This window comes from Phoca vitulina, unplaced genomic scaffold (assembly GCF_004348235.1).
Source record: "Phoca vitulina isolate PV1807 unplaced genomic scaffold, GSC_HSeal_1.0 scaffold48, whole genome shotgun sequence".
NCBI classification, from domain to species: domain Eukaryota; kingdom Metazoa; phylum Chordata; class Mammalia; order Carnivora; family Phocidae; genus Phoca; species Phoca vitulina.
The window spans coordinates 7,936,013-7,955,429 of record NW_022589751.1 but is presented as its reverse complement, the minus strand read 5'-3'; the positions used below and the strand labels follow the sequence as shown (position 1 = coordinate 7,955,429).

At 36.4% G+C, this 19,417-nt stretch overlaps 1 protein-coding gene across 10 annotated transcripts in view; it reads right to left on the bottom strand.

Moving 5' to 3' along the window:
• Positions 1-19,417, bottom strand: part of TBC1D12 (TBC1 domain family member 12) — a 103,825-nt gene that overhangs the window by 36,560 nt on the left and 47,848 nt on the right. For 7 of the 10 annotated variants that reach the window (XR_004302679.1, XM_032432186.1, XM_032432185.1 and 4 more), the window contains one exon: positions 3,958-4,073. Coding sequence is in view for 3 of the 10 variants with exons in the window: in XM_032432186.1 (XP_032288077.1) it covers positions 3,958-4,073 (116 nt within the window). In the remaining 7 variants the exon portion in view is untranslated. Of the gene's footprint in view, positions 1-3,957; positions 4,074-4,716; positions 4,879-5,885; positions 5,909-10,262; positions 10,709-19,417 lie in introns of those variants that run through there. The other 3 variants (XM_032432191.1, XM_032432190.1, XM_032432189.1) reach the window with 3 other exon arrangements.

Below are 19,417 nucleotides of genomic sequence, written 5' to 3'. Positions count from 1 at the left end.
TTTTGCTCCCTCCAGCCCAGAGAGTAAGTGTTTTCCTGAATCTATTAATCTTTTGACCTCATATTCCCTTCTTTTGCTTTTCTAGTCCTTCTAACATCCTTGTAATAAATTCCTCTATTAAAGTCCCTCTGTTTGAACTTACTATACTGGTGTCTGTTTTTCCTGATTGGACTCTGAACCTTTAAGATACAGAAAATTATTTGATTGATAGCTATAATTCATCTACGTTTAGAAATTTGTATTTTACCAACAGAGAAACAGCTTAATTCAAATTTTACTTCCAGTTTTTGAACTATAAATCTACTTTTTTTTTTTACGATTTTATTTGACAGAGAGAGAGAGAGCACAAGCAGAAGGAGCGGCAGAGGGAGAGGGAGAAGCAGACTCCCCACTGAGCAGGAAGCTCAACACAGGGCTCGATCCCAGGACCCTGGGGTCATGACCTGAGCTGAAGGCAGATGCTTAACCAACTGAGCCACCCAGGTGCCCCAAAATGTCAATCAGTTATGTGGTCAAGAGAAGAAATCATTAATGAATATTTAAGATAGCGTATCACGCTAAAATACATGATATGAACATTTGCTGCTTTTCAAAGGTATCATATAAAAGCCTATGCTTTACTTTTTTGTCAGCCTTCATTTGTATCTTAAGGATTTCTCCATTTGGTTTGGTACTGTGTACGCAGTAATTCAGCAAGGAAGCCAGAAGAGAAAGAGGAGATAGCTCTATCCATTGGTGGTTTTAAAAAAGTCCTCTAAGCATCAGTGATTTAAAATATAGAAGAGTCAACTTGTATGGATGCTCTTAACTTCCTGTCTAAGGCTTTATTTTGAGGTGGATTAAGATAGCAATAAGCAGAGAGAAAATTAACTAAAGGATGAAATTACAGAAATTTCTACATTTGAAATCTGAGACTTCAGATGATTAAATTCTAGAGTTGCTTCATATGTAAGGAAGTTCCAACTATAAAAACCTATGCAGTCGGGGCGCTTGGGTGGCTCAGTCGTTAAGCGTCTGCCTTCGGCTCAGGTCATGGTCCCAGGGTCCTGGGATCGAGCCCCACATCAGGCTCCCTGCTCAGTGGGAAGCCTGCTTCTCCCTCTCCCACTCCCCCTGCTTGTGTTCCCTCTCTCGCTGTCTCAGTCTCTGTCAAATAAATAAATAAAATCTTTAAAAAAAAAAACAAACCTATGCAGTCAATGATGCTGGATGTTTCTGCAAAATTACAGAGGCTAAGAAAGGAAAAGTAGCACCAATTCACAAACTCCCTTTGCAAGGGGAAATTCTTCTCCTCCTTCTACTATCACTGTGACCTATGAAAGAGGAAGTTTCCAACATCAGTTTCATGCTGAGGAAAAACTTCTGCCCCTTTCTCTGCCCACAGCCCGATGCTATCTCATAGATAAAACAGTGGTATTCACAGAACTTGGCTGCATCCAGAAACAGAACAACACTACAGATTATACAAGTCTCTGCTCCAACTTCTCAGCCTGTGAAGGGATGTATGTGAACTGGCCCAGATCTGCTGGGTATTCTGAGGGAGGATAAAGTAGGAAGTGCCATTTATTATTTATTTATTTAAAAAGCTTATTTTAGAGAGAGAGTGTGTGCATGAGCAGAGGGAGGGGCAGAGGGAGAGGAGAGAAAATCTCAAGCAGACCAGGCTGAGTGTGGAGCCCAACATGGGGCTCGATCTCATGACCCTGAGATCATGGCCTGAGCTGAAATCAAGAGTCGGACACTTAACCAACTGAGCTACCCAGGCGCCCTGGAGTGCCATTTAATATGCAGGTTGCACCCATGCATTCTCATCTCGTTTTATCCTTACTAAAGTCAAAATTTTCATTCTCATTGGTTCTCTAGATCTGTTTTTCAACTGTTGAAGTAGAGGAGGGATGAGTGATCAGGTACTCCCATATTCCAAAGCTTTTGATTGTTGGCTTTAGTTACATAAATGGTAAATCATACAAATCACTTCCCCAAAAAAGACCCCTCCAATTTTAGAAAGGTGAACAAAATTTTTAATTAAATTGCAGCAATCTCAGAACTGAGGGGAACAGTTGCTATCAAGTTGAATCTCTATATTATAGATGAACAAAATCACATAGAAACAGCACAGAAGCTATATTTATTATAATTCCCATATTAATTTCAGATAGTGTGGAAAAGAAAGTCATTCTTTCCGTTGTTTATACATTTTCTGTACACTGAGATCTTCTTATAAATTTACTGTGTCTAGTGTACTATTTCAAGTTCCAATTTTGTGGAAATGCTTGTATAAGTTACAAGAAAAATTTAAGAGAAGCAGAAATCACTGAAGGTTGAAGTCAAAGACTTGACTGGATGGCAAAGATAAAGCCGAGTCCTTAAAGGATTAGGTAGGTGAGAAGTGGAAATAACTGCATCCCAAGTGAGGGCAATAAATGGGCAAAGGTATGAAGGCAGGACTTAAAGAAATAGGTTTGGTTGTAAGATAAAATATGGCGTAAAGAAAAATATGTCCCAAATACTGTTTAAAACAGAACTTTTTGCATAGAATTTTTATGAACTCCTGGGAAGAAATGAACAGTCCTGGTAAAGAGCTTAATCCATTTTGGATGAATTTTAACAAGTTTAAGAAAACTCTTCTGGGAACTTAGTTATCTACCTGCTCAGCTGACTGCCTGGCAGTCTGAAGGTCTTTAACCAGGCATTCTTTTCTTGCTTATCTAACCACTCTGAATTGGCCTGGTTCATTCTCCTCCCTGGCAGTAAGACTGAAATAAAACTCTGACATGTTCTCATAACTAAATTTCTGGAAATCTTTTTTTTTTTTTTTTAACCAATGGAAAAATATGAACATGTTCACCAAGTCCTTTAAAAGGAGTGTCGCGATCACAATTCTTTAGTGTGAAGGTATGCAACAGGAATGAAAAAAAAAATAATATACTTATGTCCAACCTTTCTTCTCTCACAATGTCTAAAAAATATTCAATTCAACCTCTGCCTGTTTGGCTCTAGATTCTTTTATTATGCTTCTCTTGATAATGGGTGGAAAAAGCTGCAGACCAGGAAAATGACAAAACAGGTTAGGAATTTTTACTCTAGAAGGAAAGAGAAGTCTAGAAGAAGAAAAAGAAGAGATCCAGAGAGCCATAAAGGGGAAAATGAGTTAAGAACCAAGGGGTGTCTTGCTTTAGGGAAGGTGTCTTTTGTTTAATAACAAATCAAAGACAGTATTTGGAAGAACACCAGCTTTGTGGAAGGCTGAGGTGGGAAAGGCAGAAAAAGCAAAGGGAAGAATTTAAACTGTGTTGCTGGGTATTAAGAATATATTCTTGGGGCGCCTGGGGGGCTCAGTTTGTTAAGCGTCTGCCTTCGGCTCAAGTCATGATCCCAGGGTTCTGGGATCGAGGCCCATGTGGGGCTCCCTGTTCAGCGGGAAGTCTGCTTCTCCCTCTGCCTCTGTTGTCCCTCCTCCGCTCATACTCTCTCAAATAAATAAATAAAATCTTTAAAAAAAAAAAAAATATATATATATATTCTTTATAATAGTAAACCAACTAGTTGACAGTCAGTAGTTATTTTTTCAAGTTGCAATTTCAAAATTTGTCCAAAAGGCAAGGACAAATACATCTTAAGTACATATTAAATGTCAAGAAAGGAAAAATAATTGCCTTATCTTGTTAAGATAGGCAGGATGGTTGAAATAAGAATAGATATGAAAAAAGCAAAGATTTTATGTTTCATACACTGGCTCAGAGATACGTCAAGAAAATATGTATAAAGTCTGGACAAAAATAATATATTCTTCCCTATTAGTTTTAGGATACATGACTGAGATTTTTTAAATTTTCTTTAAAAAAGCCATTTCTATATCTAATTTCTCAATATATTTAAATTGAAATTTAAACTGAAGTTTAAATTAAATTGAAGTTTAAAATATAAAGTGTGCCTGATGACAACCAGAATACTTACGATGGTCGATCCTCAAGAATCAGGGCAGTGGTAGAAAGTGGCTCAAATTCAAAATTCTTACGTCTTGAAGACTGAGGTGGTGGTTTACAGGTCCTCCCAGTTCGTGCTTCATATTCCTAGAACAGATAAAAATATACTTTATGCAGAATTTTTTCCAATTTTCAGTTTGTATTATTAAACCTGTATCATTAAGGATATTACACTATAATAAAAGATACAATTCATACATTAATTTGGTAAAACCATGAGGCAGATAAAAAAAAGTCACTAAATTTTTTCCCTGAAGCAATCGAAATCATGAATTTACATTACATATAAAGTATCAAAGTATGTTAAGAGAAGGGGAAGACACAAACGCACTACACTAATGAGTTAAGTGGTTTTAGGGAGACGCTCCTGATTGCCTTCTATGGTATCAGCTAGCCAAGTCCAGCTCTGAATAATCTACAAGCAGAGAAACCTACTTTCTAACCCTTCAGTCAGATCAATAATGGAAATGTTGACACAGGCAGAATCCTATTGTAATGCCTTGAAGACCTCTCCCAAGAGTTAACACTGAACCTGTAATCAAATGCTGGTTTTCAATTTCGACCTATTTTGAATCTAAATACTATAAATCTACCTATTTACTTAAATGTAAACAATAATCCACCATCATTTCTTATCCAAAAATATGGTAAAAGATTGTCAAATACACCACTAAAATTAAGAAACTATTATTACAGTATTTTTCTAATTCATCTGAACAGATAATCTTACCAAAAGAAATGAAGTTAATTTGACATGGTAAGTTCTTGGTGGATACCTTTAAATTTCTAGATGAGCATTTTTTCATAAATGTTCAGAGACTTCTACTGAAATTATTTCCAGAAATTTAACAAATCAGTAACAAGTTACAGGCTTATAGTTTCCAGAATCCACATTTTTCCCTTTAAAAAAAATAATAATAAAAAATAAATCAATCTAGATTTGATCATCTCTAGGTAACAAATACATTTTTCATGAACTTCTCAAAGGGGCGCCTGGGTGACTCAATTAAGTGTCTGTCTGACTCTTGGTTTCAGCTCAGATCGTGATCTTGTGATCCTGAGATCGAGCCCTACATCGTGGGGTTCTGCATTCATCGGGAGTCTGCTTAGGTTTCTCTCCCTCTCCCTCTGCCCCTACCCACACTCGCACGTGCCCTCTCTCAAATAAAATAAAATCTTTTAAAAAAAATTCTTAAAGATTATACAATTTCATGGGTAGATTTGCAAGTCTTTACTGGCAGCTACAGAAGACATTAATTTAAATGAAGAAAATGAAACACACTTAAAGTGATCAAGTGCTTTACTTACTAGCTGCTTTCCTACCATGGCCTATAATTCTTTTTATATTATTATTATTTTTTCCAACTCAAAGACTATTTCTCCCTACTGAATCAAACAGTTGTAAAATAATAAACTGATGGTTCTATCCCCCTTAAAAATCTGATGGTCTTGTGAGGCTTAATCTTCTAATTTGAGATATTACTTTTTAAAAAATTTATGCTGTCTTAAGCATTTTCTATAAACTCCAGCTTATAGTTACTGCCAGTGTTTATAAAGGTTTGTATTATTGTTTTATAATTCTTTAGTTGTGCATCTCCCCTTCCATCTAGTAAATCTACGCTCTGTTAATCTGAGAGCTCCTTTGGATAACTGCACCGGGTTTTTAGAGACTTCTTTCTCAAGTTATTAAAGACTGTGTATGCTCATTTATACTATCTCCCATCCCAAAGAACTATACAGCTTTTGAGAGTCAAAGGTCACTCATTTCTTTTTCTTTTTCCTAATATATAAGATATATGTAATTATGATCAATGTTTTTTTTCTTTGTTACAAACTCAAATGTAACAAATCCTCTTTTCTGCTAATGTTTCTCTATTAAAAATTATAGATGTGGGGCACCTGGATGGCTCAGTTGGTTAAGCGACTGCCTTCAGCTCAGGTCATGATCCCAGGGTCCTGGGATGGAACCCCACATCAGGCTCCCTGCTCAGCGTGCACTCCCTTTCCCCCTGCTTGTGTGTGCACTCTCTCTCCCTCTCTCTCTCTCTGTCAAATAAATAAATAAAATCTTTAAAAAAAAATCATAGATGCCAGACATATATGAAGTTTTTTTTTATCATTTAAATGGCACTTTGTTTTCCTACAATGTGAGCTGGTCTCACTGCCAGACAGAATACAATAAATATTATCCAATAAAGCATTTCCCATGCAAATAAATGCCAATGCACAGACAGCAAAATAGCACTTCTAAATCAATATATTAACAATATTTACTGACACAATGTACCATGCACTGTTTTAAACATTTAACACATTTGATCCTTGAAAAAAACCCCGTGAGGCACCTAACTCACAATAGGGGAAACTAAGGCACAAAGATATGCAGTCATTAGCTGCAGGTCATAAATGGCAGACGGTGTCGCTCCAGAGCCTGGCCTTTTAACAATCTATTACTTTACTATATTAACAGTCAAGTAGCTTTCTATGACAATTTAAAAAAATGAGATAGATAAAATCATTCAGTGAGAGAATAATGGGGATCTTTAAAATGGGTAGATCAGGCTAACAATTCACTGATCCAACTAAACATCACAAGAAAAGACCACCAGATGATGTTTCCTGTTATAATGCAGTATGAAGTACATATCACCATTCTTGAAATATTCTTGCCAAAAGAAAAATCAAACTTAAATATGATTAAGCCTCTAGACTGTGCTCTCCAATATGGTAGTCAAAAGAAGTAATAACCAAGTATGTCACATACGCTTAAACATATGTAGAAAAACAACGAGGAATCTGAACTATTAAGAGGTTCTCCTCTGGAGGACTGGACTAAGAATGAAGGGCATTTGTTTTACTTTAACGTATTCAGTATTATTTGAATTTTCTTACAAGAAGAAATAAAGTATTTTGTAAGAGAGATCACTTACATTCATGGTAGATAATTGACAAAGATTTTACTGAAGAGGTAGGATCAGAACTGGGGCAAAAATGATGGGTTTTAATTCCATAGGCAGAAAGGATTGGAAAGAATAAGTCGGGGGGGAGCAAAGGCATGGATGAGGGAAACACATTAATCTCACTGAACATGAAAAAGGATAGGAAATAAGGTTGGAAACGTGTAAGCTAAATTATGGAATCTTCCATTGATGAAAATATTTGGAATTCATGAACAAAATGGAGAGCCACTAAAAGTCTAGATTAAGACGAAAAGAAAAAAAGGAGGTAGGCTTTAAGTAGGCTCTACACCCAATGTGGGGTCTGAACTCATGACTCCCAAGATCAAGAGTCACATGTTCTACTGACTGAGCCAGCCAGGTGCCCCTAAAGCCTAACTTTGATGAAAGTAGTCTTTTATTAAAAATTAACTGAATACGTATACATTTAATATAAAAGGTGACACAAAATGAGGCACTTAAATATCATTTATGTGTCTACCTTACAAATGGGCTTTATACAGAATTGTCATTCAAGTATTTTTTTTTTTTTTTTTTAAATGGTTCTGTCTCTATTTTCGGCTTTGTTTTTTTTTTTTAAAGATTTTATTTATTTATTTGAGAGAGAGAGAACGAGAGACAGAGAGCATGAGAGGGAGGAGGGTCAGAGGGAGAAGCAGACCCCCTGCCGAGCAGGGAGCCCGCTGTGGGACTCGATCCTGGGACTCCAGGATCATGACCTGAGCCGAAGGCAGTCGCTTAACCAACTGAGCCACCCAGGCGCCCCTGTCATTCAAGTATTTTTCACAAGGAGTCGTATTTCCTGCAATTTCCATCACAGAGCCTTAGCATAAAAATGCTTTTAGTTTCTAGAGGGTAATATGAACAAGAAAAGCTAAAAAAAAACATGGTATCAATCCACCCTTATATGAAAATAGTATAGATTTATATATCTGGAATGACTAAAATATTTGCCGAATTAAAGATGCTACTCTAATGTGATTAGAATTACAAATTATACTAGAAACAGTAAAATATTAAGTTTATCAGTACTCAAAATTGATCACAAGATGATTTCTATTAATTAGGATTTAAAAAAAAATAATATATAACAAAAATCCAACTCAAACAGTTTTAGGTGAATTTATCAGGTCATAGGACTGAATATTCCATACACTCAGCTAACTTTGGTCTTTGACCAAGAGGTTCACAGCATTAGTCAAGGACTCCACTTCTCTACCAGTCTCTCAGCCATGTCTCCCTCCATGTGTGGGCTTCATGGCTTGGTACTCAGAGAAATGACTGCAACAATGTGAGTTGTCACATCCTTAATGTAACTTTCAATGATCCTCCAGCTGCTTTTCTAGTAACTCTCACAAAAAAGAAGGAAAAAAATCCTTCCTGGAAGTTCTCAGTATCTCATTCTGCAACTATCACAACAACCTGAGAAATAAGCCTTACCAGTGAGTCAATCAGGGCCTATAGCTGAGGCAAATCACACGACTCTTAAGTAACTCTAGTCAAGGGCAGTAGGGAGATCATAGGGCTCAAGTTATTGAAATTTAATTGAAATACATAAGACTTCATTTAAAAATATAACAAATAATATCTCATGGGTGGAATTCACTTTAATTCCACGTGTATTATCATGTCATAAAAATCCCCCATGTATTTCTTCAACAGAAGTTTAATAACGAGCTAAACACTGATAATTTTATAGGTTATAAAAGAACTTTACGATATTAAAAAGCAACTGGAAATATCATAGTCCAAGGAAATCAGTAAATAATGCTAGCTACAGCAGATTCACCACCTGAAAATACTGTAAGATTCTGCCTCATTTTCTGCCAACAAAGCTGTTTTAACTGACCTATTTTATGAGTAGTTAGAATCTACCTGCCAAATATAAGATAAGAAGCATTTAATATATGGAATGTATTTCTACAGGGTGTTGTAATGAAGCCTATTTATTGTTTCTGTAATTTAATTTATTCTTTGTTTTTCACTCAAAATATTCTGTCCTACGAAATATGTTTACTTTAATTGAGATAACTAGAATAGTAGGTGAAACCAATGCTAAGGGCAGGCAGGCATAGATCTGTAGAATAATTTATTCTGCTACTATAAAAAATTTGCATCAAACAGTCAATCAATCATTCTAAGCCTGATCATAAGATGGCAGGCAGTTGTTGTCATCTCCATAAAAGTAGAAAAAATGTCTTCCAATTCCAAGATAAAGAGATACTCTATACACATAGAGAAAAGATGTTTTTCCCCAAAATAATCGCTCAGAAAAGATGTAGCCCATTTGCTAACAGTATCTCTCATAGTATGGGTGCTTTCTATTAATTTTGGACAGCAAATTACTATTTGGAGAAGACACATTATCCTGAAATTATCTCAATCAATGCTAGTGTGCAAGGTCACTTGTTGATTAGTGGGGTTTTTTGTTGTTGTTTGCTTAACTGGAGTAGGAAAGGAAGAAACTGAATGTAAAATAAGTAAGGATTCCTGAAGGTATAACCATCTGATTACAAACTATCACAAAGAGCCTTTAAACATTACCTTAAAAAACAACATAGTAAGAGACTTTGCCATAGAGATAATTTTATACCTATAGAATGAAAGAAAAAAAGGAATGCACTTGGAAATTTATGGCTTGAGACAAAATTTCTCATAGGAAGATAATATGTAGAATCAAAAGCACTATATCTTTGGGGCACCTGAGTGGCTCAGTTAAGTGTTCAACTCTTGATTTCAGCTCAGGTCTTGATCTCAGGATCATGAGTTCAAGCCCCATGCTGGGCTCCATACTGGGCGTGGAGCCTACTTTAAAAAAAAAAAAAAGAACTCTATCTTCTACAGCTTGGACAAAAGTGAAAATAATGTGCTCTGGGGTTAGAGACCCCAAAACTGGTCACAGTGATCCTGAACATATTGATGTCAAAGATGTAGGCAAACAGTTCTGAATAAAAAACATTATCACACATTATTTTTATACTATGTGATTTGAATATGTAATTAGAAACTTAAATAAGCATTTTATTTTCACCTACATTCCTAAAAATTACACTTACGCGTGCACGCGCACACACACACACAAACTGGCCAATTCTTTGAAGGATAGGGTAGATTCCCACATGGGGTACTAGGTAATTCATAGCAACTTTCTTGCTGAAAACAGCCTTTGTGATGATCCCTGACAAATGGGAAACAAGGTAAGCCTAATATCACTCCACTGCGCGTGAAGGCTATTCTAGACATCAGTAGAGAAAGGGGGAACTCAAACAAAAACTGGCTGTGAGTTTAGAATGGCTGAGAGGGACCAAAATTTGTGTACCAGAGTAGTAGAAAAGAAAGCAGTCCACTGAAAAAGAGCTCCAGGAATCTGCACACACAGGAGGCCAGTTGAGTCTTCGGCTAAATACTAACCTGTGTGTAAGGCAAAACACAAGACAGGGCAAAAAACAGCATCTGGGAAAAGAACAGTTACTGGGAGCAGTAAGCAAAATCAGTCTGCAGAGCTCACTCAGAGATGAGAAGTATTCACATTCCCACCACCCAAAATGTAAAGTCATCACTGAATACACAGGACACTCAGGAGAGACCTGAATGCTCAGACCCATCTGAAATTATGCAAGTCAGAAGAGAATGGAAAAAAATCTTTAAAATGCTGAAAGAAAAAAATAAAACAATGAGGGGGGAAAAACCCTGTTGACTTAGAATTCCATACCGAGATTAAATATCTTTCAAAAATGAAAGCATAACAGGGGTGTCTAGCTGGCTCAGTCGGTAAAGCATGCAACTCTTGATCTTGGTGTCGTGAGTTCAAGTCCCACATTAGACACAGAGTTTACTCAAAAAAAAAAAAAAAAAAAGAAGAAAGCATAAAATTTGTTTTCAAACAAAAGCTGAGAGAATATGTTGTCAGTAGACCTGAACTATATTTTAAAGGAAATTTCAGGCAGAAAGAATATATCATTTGAAAACATGAGTTTACACAAAGAAATGAAAAGCACTGAAATAGTAAATATGGAAAAATATAAAAAGACATTTTGGAAAAGACATAAAGAACAAACAAAAATATAAAAGTCACTTAAATATTTCTAAAGGATATAGGACTACTTAAAGCAAACATATTATCAACGTATTAAGGGGTTTACAGCACAAAAATCAAAAGGGAAAGAATGGCAATACACTGTTATAAGGTTATTACATCATACTCAAAGTAATAAAACACTATTTGAGGGTAGATTGTGGTAAAGTATCACAAGCCCTCCTGCAGCAGTTCTCAACAGTGTCCCAGAGATGCTTTCATTGGGCCTGCAAAGTCAAAACTATATTCATAATAGTTTGTCCTTGTCAATGTATTAACATTAGCTCTCCTGGCGCTAAAGCAACGTTAAATAAAACTGTTGGTACTCTAGCACAAATCAAGGCAGACTCCAACTGTACTACTAATCACTGTATTCACAGTGGCATGTACTCACAATTAAAAAACAAAAAGGGAATGGGGGAAGTCTGGTCAGTTTCACTTAAGAATATCTATGATTAAACAGTAAATATTACTAATTATATTAAATCTTGACCTATAATAAACATCTCTTTAATATTTTATGTGATAAAAGGAGATGTATACATAAGGAACTTCTGCTGCACACCAAAGTACAATGGTTGTCTAGAGAAAAAGCATTCGTGCAATTATTTGAGTGGTAAAGGGGCCAAACCTCTTTTACTATGGACACTGTTTTTTTTTTAATTACTTTGCGTTCTTTTTAATTTTTTAATTTATTTTTTTATTAAAGATTTTATTTATTTGACACAGAGAGAGACAGCCAGAGAGGGAACACAAGCAGGGGAGAGGGAGAAGCAGGCCTCCTGCAGAGCAGAGAGCCCGATGTGGGGCTCAATCCCAGGACCCTGGGATCATGAACTGAGCCGAAGGCAGACGCTTAACAACTGAGCCACCCAGGCGCCCCTATGGACACTATTTTTTTAATTAAAAGAACACTAATAGCAAACTATACTTATCCAGACTTGAGTATCTGGCAGATATTTTCTCAAATTTGTACAAAGTAGGCACTTCATCTCCATGGTATTCCTCCAAAAAAATACAACCCCAGTCAAGTCATAAGGAAATCATCAAACAAACCCAAATTGAGGACCTGACATAATAAATATATACATTTGGTCTCTGTTTCCTGGCACACAGATCCTAAAACCCTTGAAATTTCTGAATGAAGTGGGGTTTTTTTGTATGCTAATGAGATGATGGGTAGCTGAAGTCTCCTGGATATCCTCAGGATAGGGGCTAGTTGACAGGGGCACCAACCCTGTAATGAGAGGGTTGGACCTTTCAGCCTCACCCCCTACCTCTGGAGAGGGGAGAGGTGCTGGAGGTTGAGTTAATCACTAATGACCAGTGAGTCAATCAATTATGCCCACATAATGAAGCCTCCATAAAAAGCCCTAACAAACAATTTAGAGTGCTCCTGGGTTGGTGAACACATGGGGGTGTGCGAGGGTGATGCACATGGAGAAGTCATTGACACTCTACACCTCTTCCATATACCTTGCTCTATGTATCTCTTTCATCTGATTGTTCATGAGTTTTAACCTTTTATAAAACTGGCAATCTAAATCTAGTAAGTAAACCATTTTCTGGAGTTCTATGAGTCATTCTAGCAAATTATCAAACCCAAGGAGGGAATCATGAGAGTCTCCAATTTATAGTTGGATGGTCAGAAGTACTAGAAGCTGGGACCTGGAATTGGCTTGGGGCGGGGGGCGGGCATGTAGGACTGAGCTCTTAAGCTGTGGAATCTGACACTGACTCCAGGTAAATAGTGTCAGAATTGAATTCAATTGTGGGACACCCTGCTGGTGTCAAAGAATTGGTCAGCATGGGGGGAAAAACCCTACACAGTTGGTGTCAGAAATACTGAGGGTAGAGATAAAATAGTCTTTCTTTTAAGGAACATGCTGGAAAACACCTGACCAGCACCACTCAAAAGTGTCAGGGTTCATAAAAACAAGGAAAGACTGAGAAATTGTCAAAGGCCATAGAGACAAAGAAACACGATAACAAAATACAATGTGGTATTCTGGATTGGATTCTGGAACAGTAAAAGGACCTAAGTAGAAAAACTGGTGAAATCCAAATGAAGTCTGGAGTTTAGTTAACAGCAATGTACCAGTGTCAGTCGTCAATTTCTTAGTTTTGACAAAAGTCCAGAATAATGCAAGTAATATTAGCATTAATGAAAAATGAATGAATTATTATACAGGAACTCCCTGTATTTTCTTCCCAACCTTTCTATAAATCTAAAGTTATTCCAACATAAAGTTTATTAAAACAAAAAAGGATGAAGTGAGCAAGTGATTTCAAGGAAAGCAACTGTAAGTAATTATTGTCAATAATAAAAGTCAACCTTTCAAGTGAAATTGAAATTCTGCAAAACTTATAAATGCCATGTTTGACAGTTTCCAATAAATTTTTCAGATGAAATCAGTGATGATATTACTGTAATTTTTAAATAGTCTATAATAAAATATTACAACATTTAAATGATCTGTAATATGGCAAACCAGTATTTTCCAAATGATCAATGCATAATAATATGAAACCACATAGGGGTAAAAACATCCATTCAAAGTGCAAGAGAGACCAATGGATTTTAATATAACAGAGTTACATATTTTCAGATTCCACAATAGAACTTAACCTTTAAAAAACTACCACTTGATGAATTTGAGTGTACCAAAGAAAAATATCCACAAATATCTGAAAAGGCTATTAAAATGCTCTTCCCTTTACAGTTGTTAAAAAAGAAAACCACAGGCCCCAAATGGAGTCACTTAGACCACACAGAGGCTTGATACCTAACCTAACTGCAGTTTCAACCTGCCCCAGAAATGTAGTCTTATTAATCAGTCAGTCAGGAATTTTCTGGTCAGTACCAATGTGGTAATCTGTCACTGGGCCCTCTCCATCCTCTCTCCCCACCCCCCCACAAAAGAAGATGAAGTAATCTGCATCATAAGACCCCTTAAAGGGTCTTCCCTAAAAAAGGGCAACTTTGCCTGAAACCATCCTTTCTTTTCTTCTGCCAGTAACTTCTTGACCCACCCTCCTTCCTACAAAAACCTTCCATTTTGTACAGCTCCTCAGAGCTCCCCTCTACCTGCTGAATGGGATGCTATGCAATTCATAAATCGCTTAATAAAGCCAATTAGATCTTCACATTTACTTGGCTGAATTTTGTTTTTAAACACTGTCTACATTATCTGTTTGAGGCCAGATTTTCTTCACAGATGTAAACCAAAACAACATACAGCAAGAAATTGAAAGCAAGAGTAGATATTTAATCTAGCCTTCTTTTATTAAGCCAGACTTCAAAGAGATAAGAAAAAGTAAAACAATGGCACTCTTCCTACCAGTTTTTTTTTTTTTTAAAGATTTTATTTATCCATTCTACAGCGAGAGCAGGAACACAAGCAGGGGCAGAGGGAGAGGGAGAAACAGGCTCCCCACCGAACAGAGAGCCCGACGCGCGGCTCGATCCCAGGACCCTGGGATCACTACCCGAGCCGAAGGCAGCCGCCCAACCGACTGAGCCACCCAGGCGCCCCCCACCAGTTTTTTAAAAATACTTTTAAAAACACAGTTAACATAAATGTTACTTATGTTAACATGTAATGACTTTACTAACATTATTTTAAAATGAATTAATAAATACCTCAACATTTCAGCTTTAACTTTGGGTATAGTAATAAATGATAATCAACTTAAGCAAAAAGTCTTTGAGGTCGTTAATAACTACAAATCCAATGAAACTGAAACACTTGAGAACTGTTGGTCAAGACAACCACTGAAAAACTAAAACAAGGATATATCTAATAAGCTAATAATGGAAATAAAATGGAGTACTAAAAATACTCACTTAATCCAAAAGAAGGCAGGAAAAGGGGAAAAAAAGAAACAAAGACCAGATGGGACAATTTGAAAAGAAATAGCAAGATGGTAAATTTAAAACAAGTCACATCAATAATGACATTAAATGACACTCATTTACAAAAAGCTCAGCATTTCAGATGGTATAAAAAAGATTCAAATATGTTATATAAGAAACCAACTTTAAATATAAAGATGAATAAAAAGGAAAAGAACAGAAAAACAAACATCATGCAAGCACTACTTGAAAGCAAGCTGCAATGGATAAATTAAAGTCAGACAAAAACTTCATAGGCTGATTCATCAAGAAGACAAAAACAAGCTTCAAAACACATGTAGGAAAGGGAGAAACAACAAAGTAGACTGTGGTGGAGATTTTATTATTCCTCTTTCAGTAATTCATAGAACAGAAAATCAGAAAAATCATACAGGACTCGCACAACACTATCTTCTAACAAGACCTAACTGATATTTACATAACACTCCCCCAACATCTGCAGAATGCACAATCTTTTCAAGTGCACAAGGAATATTCACTAAGACAAGCTATGTCTGACGCATAAAACAAGTCTCAAACTTAAAAAAGGCTGAAGTTGTATAATGTATATTATATGACCATAAAGGAATTAAATTGGAAATCATTTACAGAAACTTATCTGGCAAATTCTGAAATATTTGAAAATTAAAATGATACATTTCCAAATAAACATTAGTAAAGGCAATAACAAAAAAAAAAAAAGAAAAAAACATTTGAAATGGAGCAAAAAATGAAAATACTGAAACTTGTGGACTATAGCTAAAGCATGGTTAGTGGGAAATTTATAAGCTTAATATACTTATATTAAAAGGGTGAAAGGCCTAAAATCAGTGATCCACCTTAAAAAAAACTAGAAAAAAAGCAAAAACAAATCCAAAGTAAGAGGAAAAAAGTAAACAATGAAGAGCAAAAATAAATGAAATAGGAAACAGAGAGGAGGTAAGAATCAGTGAAATTAAAGGCATGTATTTTAAAAAATCATTACAATTGATAAACTTCTGGTAAAACTGGTCAAGAAAAAAGAGAAGACAAAAATTACTAAAATCAGAAACGTAAGAGATGATCTCTATCCATATCACACATCCAGTAGACTTTAAAAGAATGAGAATATTAAGAACAATTTATTCCAATAAATCCAACAACACAGATGAAATGTAAAAACCTCTTGAAAGCATGCTACCAAAATGGACTCAAAAAGAAATAGAAAACTTGATGACCCAATGGCAATTAAAATAATGAATTTATATTTAAAAATTTACTCAAAAATAACAACAAACCTCCATATTTGGTTTTTGTCAGTAGTTCTCTACTGGGGTCAACTTTGGCCCCCAGGCAACATTTCTGGTTGCCACAACTCGGGGTAGGGGTGGAGTGTGGCTCCTGGCATCTAGTGGGTAGGGAAGCTGGTAAATATGCTACATTGCAGAGGAAAGTCTCCCACAACAATAATTACAAGGCCTAAAATGTCAATAGCACTGAGGTTGAGAAACTTTGCCTTTGATAATTTCACTAACAAGTTCTACCAAACATTTAAGGAAGAAATAATACTAATTTTACACAAATTCTTTCAGAATAGAGGGGGAAGGAATCATTCTCAATGCATTCAATGATGCCAGCATTATCCCAATACTAAAATCAGACCAAGATATTAAAAGAAAATTACAGACTAGTATCTTAAATGAAAATTCTTAACAAAATATTAGCAAATTGACTTCTGGTTTCTGGTCTAGCATGGAGGAAGCTTAGAAGCTGCCACTCCATCCTAACAAGTAAAAAAGTCAAACTAAAAATATTAGTAACTTTTCTTGGACCTATCAGAGAAGTAAAGCCACAGGGCGAACTGTGCCCCACAAAATGGAGATAGGTAGGTGGATATAAAGAAACAGAGCAGAAAGCCACGAGCACAAACGGCTGTGGGAACAAATCCCAGGGCAGGAAAACATGAACTATAATTCTATCATTGAAAAATGGCTGGAGGCACAGCGTGCACAGGTCTGAGAGCTACAACTACAAGAGGACCCAATCCCACATACTTCTGTTGAGTTTTACCTCCAGTAACTCTACCAGGTCTAGAGTGACGATTAGAGAAAAATCCCCGCATGCTTCTAGCAGTAGGAGGGGAAAGGAACTATTTTTTTTTTAAATTTAAATTCAATTAACATATAGTATATTATTAGCTTAAGAGGCAGAGTTCAATGATTCATCAGTTTTATATAACACCCAGTGCTTATCACATCATGTGTCCTCCTTAATGTCCATCACCCAGTTACCCCATTCCCCCCCGACCCAGCAACCCTCAGTTTGTTTCTATAATTAAGAGTCTCTTATGGTTTGTCTCCCTCTCTGATTTTGTCTTATTTTTCCCTCTCTTCCCCTATGATCCTCTGTTTTGTTTCTTAAATTCCACATATGAGTAAAATCATAATTGTCTTTCTCTAACTTATTTCACTTAGCATAATACCCTCTAGTTCCATCCACATCCTTGCAAACAGCAAGATTTCATTTTTTTGATGACTGAGTAGTATTCCATTGTATATATAGACCACTTCTTTATCCATTCACTGTTGATGGACATCTGGGCTCCTTCCATAGTTTGACTATTGTGGACATTGCTGCTATAAACACGGGTACAGGTGCCCCTTCGGATCACTGCTTTTGTATCTTTGGAGTAAATCCCTAGTAGTGCAATTGCTGGGTCATAGGGTAGCTCTATTTTAAACTTTTAGAGGAACCTCCATACTGTTTTCCAGAGTAGCTGCACCAGCTTGCATTCCCACCAACAGTGTAAGAGGGTTCCCCTTTCTCCCCAACCTTGCCAACATCTGTCATTTCCTGACTTGTTAATTTCAGCCATTCTGACCGGTGTGAGGTGGTATCTCAATGTGGTTTTGATTTGTATTTCCCTGATGCCGAGTGATGTTGAGCACTTTTTCATGTGTCTGTTGGCCATATGGATGTCTTCTTTGGAGAAATGAATGTCTGTTCATGTCTTCTGCCCATTTCTTGATTGGATTATTTGTTCTTTGGGTGTTGAGTTTGATAAGTTCTTTACAGATTTTGGATACTAGCCAAGCTGAGGGTTGCTGGAGGGGAGGCGGGTGGGGGGATGGGGTGGCTGGATGATGGACAGTGGGAAGGGTATGTGTTATGTGGTGAGTGCTGTATATTGTGTAAGACTGATGAATCACAGACCTGTACCCCTGAAACAAATAATACATTATATGTTAATAATAAAAAGAACAAAAACCTCTTAAAAGTCTACTGAGTTCTGTTCTTATTGTTATATATATATTAAAAATCTACTTATTTTTAGAGAGAGAGAGTGAGAGAGCATGAACAACCAAGTGGGGGGGGGGGTGCAGAAGTACAGGGAGAGAATCTCCAGCAGTCTCCCTCCCTGCTTAGCACAGAGCCCAACATGGGACTCAATCTCACGACTATTAGATCATGACCTGAGCCAAAATCAAGAGTCGGACACTTCATTGACTGAGCCACCCAGGTGCCCTGTTCTTACTGTTTTAAAATGAACCACCCAGTTAAAAAATGGCAAAAGATCTGAAGAGAGACCTCACTAAAGAAGATATATAGATGACAAGTAAACATAAGATGCTCCAACTCGTATGTTAATAGGGAACTACAAGTTAAAACAACAGTAAGATACTACTGTGTACCTATTAGAATGCTCAAAATCCAAAACACTGAGTAACAAATGCTGATGAGGATGTGGAGCAATAGGAACTCTCATTCACTGCTGATGAGAATGCAAAATGGTATACCCAGTTTGGAAGATAGTTTGGTTGTTTATTACAAAACTAAACATATCCTTACCATATGATCCAGCAATCAGAATCCTTGGCATTTACCCAAATGAAATGGAAATTTATATCCATAAAAAAAACCAAACCTGCCTGTGGATGTTTATTGCAGCTTTATTCATTAATGAATAAAGTGAAATTATTCCATATAATACTATAATGTCATTACACATTTGTCAAAACTCTTAGAATGTACAACACCAAGAATACACCCTAATGTAAACTATGGACTTTGGGTAATTATGATGTGTCAGTGTAGATTCACTGATTGTAACAAACGTACCACATGGTGGTACAGGATGTCAACAGTGCGGAGGTTGTGTGTGGGGTGGGGGACAGGAGGTATATAGAAACTCTCTGTACTTCCTGCTCAATTCTGCTATGAATCCAACACTATTCTAAAAAAGTTTATCAATTAAAAAAATATATATGCAAACCAAATCCAGCAATATACAAAATGGATAATAACTGACTAACTGGGAGTTTATCCCAGGAATGAAAAGTTGATTTAACAATCAAAAAATGTTTTCAAATTAATAAGAAAAATAAGAAAAACAGATTCCATCTGAGCTTTGCCTCATTTTAAAGGATGAAAAAACTAGATAACTAGCACCATCAGGTACCTGAGAGACATAAATTAAAATCTCTCAAGGATGATATCACCTTAGCCTTCAAACTGTTTTCTACAT